Below are 6758 nucleotides of genomic sequence, written 5' to 3'. Positions count from 1 at the left end.
TATGTTTAATATATATTTTATATTTTATATTATTATTTAATTTTAGTAGTTGATTTTAATTTATAGAGATCATGTTTGATTATATTTAGGTGAAGTGCATGATCGTAATTCGGTGGAAACTCAGGTGCAGTCGATTTCACGGGAAGTTAATAGTTGAGAGTCGTTAGATAAAAATTTTAGTCAAATCAGTCAAATTATTTAACAATTTTCAACTATTAACTTTACGTTGCAACTGAATTTTCATGTCGTAATTCTTTCAAATAACTTATGAAACACAGAAACGGTGAAACCGTGACACAGTCTGACGACTTTCTGTGACTCTTGATATCTCTATCAAGAATGGGACCAAGTAATGAAAATTTGCGGTGCATGGCATACTGCATACTTCGTACCCCTTTATTTAATTGAAGAATGTTAGGATCACCAAATTTTGTGTTTTATAATTATTAATTGGTTAATAATAATATTTTTAATTGTGTAAGATTATATCTAATGGTAAAAAATGACTCATTTTTTTATGATTAAGTATTGGCTACAAAACATAAAAATTACTGTCCACTAGATTTTTTCTATTTAATTTATTAATTTCTTTATTAATTATTATGTGATAGCAGTACCAATAAATTGATGAGGCTTCTGGTTTCATTCAAACCTAGCACATGGGTGTGGCAATGGCAACCACTAAACCACATTTTAATCCTCCTTTTTAATTTCTACTTGGAATTAAATTAAATTAAATTAAATGCAGGTGGATATCCTAAGCCGTTTGCACTGTCCTTATTTGGTGGAATTGCTAGGCTATTGTGCGGACCATCACCACAGGGTGTTGGTGTTTGAATACATGCCTAATGGAACACTCTATCACCATCTCCACTCTCTTAATTACAATAATCAATCTCAGCCGTTGGATTGGTGGACCAGGATGAGAATAGCCCTTGATTGTGCCATGGCTTTGGAGTTCTTGCATGAACATGCTCTCTCCCCTGTCATACACCGTGACTTCAAGACTGCTAATGTTCTCTTGGATCAAAATTTTCGTGCCAAGGTCTCCCATTTTGGATTGGCCAAGACTGGCTCTGACAAGATCAACGGTCAGATTTCCACCCGCGTGTTAGGGACCACCGGATATCTCGCACCCGAGTGAGTACACCCAATATTTCTCTTTTTAGAATATAATTCTTATATGAAATAGGATTTAATTTTGATCCATTGTAAAATCATTTTTTATTATGATATGTTTATATTAAAATTAACCATTAAAATCAGTAAATAGTATAAAATATATGCTAGAAGGACTATGTTACGTATACATTAAAATTAGCTATTAAAATTAGTTATCAGTATAAAATATATGTTATACAAATATATATTGAAAATAAATTAAATCACACGTGTATTTATACACGAATACATTGGTAGCTAATTTTAGTGACTGATTTTAGTGTATAAATAGTATTTTTGATGTTGGAATATAAATATACATTGAAAATAAATTAAACCACACATATATTTATACATATAAATACATTGGTGACTGATTTTGCTATACAAATAATATTTTTGAACCGTTTTACATGTACATTTAAGATGAAAACTCAGGTGAAGTCGACTTCACGTAAAATTGATATCTGAGAGCCGTTAGATGAAAATTTAGTTAAATTAGTCAAATCATCTAACGGCTCTCAGAGTTAGATATCAACTTCACGTAAAGTCGACTGCACCTGAATTTTTACCTACATTTAATCACATAATGCCACATTAGCACACATGAATATCATCCAAAAGAATACTTATGATTACATACCTATATAAAACATTTTACACGGTTAATACTTGAAAGTTAAACTCTATAAAATATTCAAACTACTTAGCTTTAAATTAAAATTTTGTCTTAACTAACATTGTTGATTAATTTCAACTATCTAATTGTAGGTATGCATCAACGGGAAAGCTTACTACAAAATCTGATGTATATAGCTATGGCGTGGTTCTTCTGGAAGTGCTAACCGGGCGCGTACCGGTTGATATTGAGCGACCTCCGGGAGAACATGTACTTGTCTCTTGGGTAAGTATTTATTTTAATTTCCATCAAACATTAACAAATAACGACTTAATTGCATTGTTAATTATATTAAAGTTTCTTTATTCATATATTATCAGGCTCTTCCAAGGTTAACAAACAGAGAAAAGGTGGTGGAAATGGTTGACCCTGCTCTTCGAGGACAGTACTCAAAGAAGGATCTAATTCAGGTAGGTACATATATACGGTCAAATTTCATTTCAGTCAATAATTATGATCTGCTAATTAATTAGCTAAGAGGAGTGCTAGGAAGTCAACAAGTTTTGTGATTTGTAGTCATTAATTAGTCATTATTGATAATTTTAATAGTGTGAGATTTTATTCAAGAATGTGAGATTACTCACTTTATTTTTGCTGGTTAAGTGCTGATCAAATTTTAATAAAACTACTAGTCTCTAGACTTTTCCGTGTTAATTAGAATAATGTGGTTTATACAGGTAGCAGCAATAGCAGCAATGTGCATACAAACAGAAGCAGATTACAGGCCACTAATGACGGATATTGTTCAATCACTGATACCACTTGTTAGGAATCCCTCCTCATCATCTAGTTCCTTAAGATTTCTTAAAAGTCCAACCTATTAATTATTATATCTAAATTTATTTTGTTCTTAATTAGACTACTTACATCAGATATATATTTGATAAGCATAATGTAAGGTTGCCATTAACCATGTTGTTACAATTAATATTCTTAATATTGAGGGTAGCTACAATTAGTTGGTAGGTGGCTGATGCATTGATTCATTGAAAGGAATTAAGAAGTAAAATTAGGAAAAACAACACATGTACCATGTTACATCAACTTATTATATGGATTATGTGTAAGATTTAAATATTATATTTTATAATTTTTAAAAAATAAAATAAAATGTTGTTGAGTGTCCCATAAATATTGAAGAATTATAGGGTAGCTATCTAGAAGCAGTAAACAAAAAAGACCGGAATTATTTTAGTTGCCGGCGAGAGACTTGCATTATTGAATCTCTATCCTTCAAGTAATCAATGGTATCCTATCCATGACCAGGACTAGTCACGCAAATGCCAAATTCTCCGTTGACACATGAAATTCAAAACTAATACAATAACCACGTTGTAAATTGGATGGTTTTGGATATAATTTCTATGTTTCATGTGTTATACATTAATAAAACATAATTAATTATATGGAATCAACTAATGAATGATCAAAGCATCTGTTCCGTGATTCTCTCCTAACACTAACGTGGTCAACAATAATTTAACAAACAAATTAAATTATAAATTAATAAAAAAAATTATAATTAATTATGTTGTTCCATTCTTGGCTGATTATTAGTTGGTTTCATATATTTTTCCATAAATATATTATATATGTGCACAATTGGATTGGGTCTAGGAATTATGAAACCCTGTCGTTGTTATTATAAGTTAGATCGCACAAAGTGACAAAACCACGAGAAGGGTACATTTGAATTTTGAATCTGGAAGTTCTCAAGGATGATTGGAATAATGAGATGATTAAAATATTTGCGAAGTTGAGAAGAATAAGCTTGCCCATCGCCATCACTGTTAATTAAATAACTAGGAGTATTTGAGTTGCTAACGTTAATTTAAATTAATTTCCCTTTGTATATAATTAAGCCCTGTGTCAACAAAAGTTGCTTGGAATTTAAGAGTTTTCTGTGTGCGTATGAGGTGATGCATAATGCGGTCATTTGAAGAATTAGCACCAAAATTATGACTAACTGGATTCAGATCAAGTATCGCAACAACACCAAATTAAATGACAAATAGTGGACTATGGTTTGACAAAATTATATTAAAACATATTACATATCTACAAAAAGCTAGCTATTAAATCAATCACCATGATATGTGTTATTTAATTCATTTTTAATGTATATTTTGTATTATTATATGTATGTTATACATATAATATGATTAATGATATTTATATATATAATTTGAATATACAAATGACATTGTTTTTTACTAGCTACTGTATATCTTTGGTTCATGATGAATGTTGTTGCTTTCGTTTTTTTGTTTTGCCGTAAATCAATAAATTTAGTCATTATAACTATTTTGCTACAACATACATTTATTTTTAGTATATCCAGAAACACAAAGTGACTATTATTGTGAACATTAGAAGGAGCAACGACATCAAAGCACAAAGCCCCTATCGATCTCCTTGAATTTATATTGGATCCCGTTAGGGAGATAATAGACTATTTATACAATGTGTATAATGGGTTATTGAATTACAAAATGAACATCCCCATATTATCTAGAATAACCATCCGAGTACTAGAGATAATAAACATCTTCTCAAAAACTTAAATTGATTTTGAGTTCACCAAGGATCGAACTCTTGACCAGATAACACTAATAGTTATATCTTTAATACTCCATAAACCTCTATTGTACACATTGTACAAATATTCAATTGGCTCCTCATACTTTCCCATTTATATTTATGATCAATAATGTAAGTACTAATAATATGTGCCTAATACTAGACTCAGACGTTCAACTAATAATATGTTCGCTCTTTAAAATTCAGTTTTATTTCACGGAACAATAATTATTAGTTTACCTTCAATTTCCCAATTCGTAGTGAGTATGTTATTATTGTTTGGTCATAATATATAAAAACAACTTTAAACAGTGGAAACCACAATATGGCTGAGCTTCAGCTTCACGCACCAGCGGCCAAGTCAAAGAAATCAACCTTGCAAAAGTAGGTTAGTTAGCTTCCATGCACGTTTTCTCTCTTGCTGGCAGCCATCATATCCGTTTACTGGACAAATGATTAAAGACTAATGTTATGTATACATTATTTGAGAGAAAATTTTAAATTTATTGTTTCTTTGCTTTTTTTTACCATATGAGTTGCAAAAATTTATAATTCGATGCGTGCGTGCAACTCATATTTATGGATATGCTTTTGTGCTAATAGAACTCTAAACTCAAGAAATAATTAAGGTGAAGTTGGCCTAGCTAGACATGTTGCACTTCTAACCTTATTATACACTTTTTACAAAAGAAGTGAAAAAACAAAATCGTGCCCTAAAAGGGGATAGAAAAAATTAATAAATACAATGAGCTGTAAAGGCCGTGCTAGCTGACTAGTAACCAGGTCATACCGGAGGTCGAGCAGAGTCAACGGCCGACGGCGGCAAAATAGGGGCTGTAGACGACGACGCCCCTGCCCCGCCGGTGCTATCAACCACCTTCGGCGACCTAACCGAAGATCCTCTGACCAAGAACGGTGGCGCCATCGTCAAAACCCACCGGTCGGATTTGAAACTCCGGTCCAACCGTCTCAAAGTCCTTCCCCTACTACTTCCTTGTCTCGAACTACCGTCCCTAGGCAAAACCAACAAGCTGTTAGACCGTTGCAACTCCCGGTTTATTATCTCTCTTCTAACGGCCACAGGCAATCTCAAAGTGAACCGGTCCGTGTTCTCTCCCGGTTGGACCAGAGAATGCCCGGTCGAGTGCGACCGAGGGAACTGCCTCCTCCGGTTGGAACCGCGCGTCGTCCTGTTCCGATTCAGCGTCAAGCTTTTCGGAATCGCAATCACTTCCGGCTCCGACGACGCCGCGACTCCTCCTTCAGCATCCGCCACGTTGACACGCACCTCCGGCACTGCGGTGTCAACGACGGCGTCGTTTTGCGCCTCGACGTCGGTGGTTGGCACGAGTGGAACCGCATGGACTGACTCGCCGGGTTGCGGGACGAGGTTGGCGCGGCAGACGGGGCAGGTTGTGTGGGAGGCTAGCCACTCGTCGATGCACTCCGGATGGAACACGTGGTCACACTTGGGAATCAAACGCAGCGTTTCGGTGTCTTCGAATTCACACAGGCACACCGCACATTCAAGAACCTCTTTTCCAATCTTGTGGATCTTGACCTCCGAATACTCCAGAATCGGGAAAGTCTCGATGACTGCAGGATCGAGACCACGTGCCCCTCTTCTGGACCTCCCGCCTCCCGTGGTTGGAAGGACGGTGCCGGAGGGTGAATCGGCGCAGTGGCGGATGTAGATGGAGAAGAATCCCATGAGGAAGAGTGCTGCAACGAGAATGACGACGATTATCGCGAGCGAAGGGCTGAACTGCGTGTTGTAGTTGTTGTTATTGTCAGAAGCGGCATTTTGGTTCTGCGCAAACGTTGACGGAACGGAGAGAAGGAAGAAGAAAATGAAAAGAAAGCAGAAATTGGAGGTGGTTTGGTCGTTTTTGTCCTTCGTCATTGTGAAGGGTGAATGCAGTGTTTGGGAATAGAAAGAGAGAGTGCGAAGAATGAGTGGGGTTTTAAAAGGGTGAATGGTCAAAGAAAGTGTGCAGCTTGGAGGAAGCTTCCGAAGAAAACGGAGAATATGTAATGTTAACTGTTTAATCGTGTTTTTCAATTTTCAGCTTCTGCTCCATTCTTGTCAAAAGTCAAACGCTCTATCTATCCAATTCTTTTCCTACGCTGCTACCGCTAACATCATCATCCTCTTCACATACCTAACTTTCTTTTTTAGCCCGGGAGGATTTATCTACATTTACTTAAAATCTATTTATAAAATAAAATTTATTTTTCATACATTTTCAGTATAAAATAATTTCTGCATTTAATTACACAATCTCATATTAATATTAATACATTAAAATTAAATTTTTATAAAATATTTTTTTAAATC

General features: G+C 35.0%; 2 protein-coding genes across 2 annotated transcripts in view; one reads left to right on the top strand and one right to left on the bottom strand.

The window, feature by feature from the left end:
• LOC107491861 (probable serine/threonine-protein kinase PBL7) overlaps positions 1-2728 on the top strand; it is a 3526-nt gene extending 798 nt beyond the window's left edge. The window contains exons 3-6 of the mRNA XM_052251300.1: positions 749-1140; positions 1933-2065; positions 2161-2254; positions 2522-2728. Coding sequence (XP_052107260.1) covers positions 749-1140; positions 1933-2065; positions 2161-2254; positions 2522-2664 — 762 coding nt within the window. The 3' untranslated portion in view covers positions 2665-2728. The remainder of the gene's footprint in view (positions 1-748; positions 1141-1932; positions 2066-2160; positions 2255-2521) is intronic.
• A 2316-nt stretch (positions 2729-5044) lies between these two features.
• LOC107492102 (E3 ubiquitin-protein ligase ATL6) lies at positions 5045-6368 on the bottom strand. Its single transcript, XM_016113077.3, has one exon. It carries the CDS (start codon positions 6321-6323, stop codon positions 5205-5207), a length of 1119 nt encoding a protein of 372 aa, XP_015968563.1. The 5' UTR covers positions 6324-6368; the 3' UTR covers positions 5045-5204.
• Between the last annotated feature and the right edge of the window lie 390 nt (positions 6369-6758).

This window comes from Arachis duranensis, chromosome 6, assembly GCF_000817695.3.
Source record: "Arachis duranensis cultivar V14167 chromosome 6, aradu.V14167.gnm2.J7QH, whole genome shotgun sequence".
In the NCBI taxonomy this organism is placed as follows: Eukaryota; Viridiplantae; Streptophyta; class Magnoliopsida; order Fabales; family Fabaceae; genus Arachis; species Arachis duranensis.
Note: the sequence above shows the minus strand (reverse complement) of the source record. Positions and strands in the feature narration are given on the sequence as shown.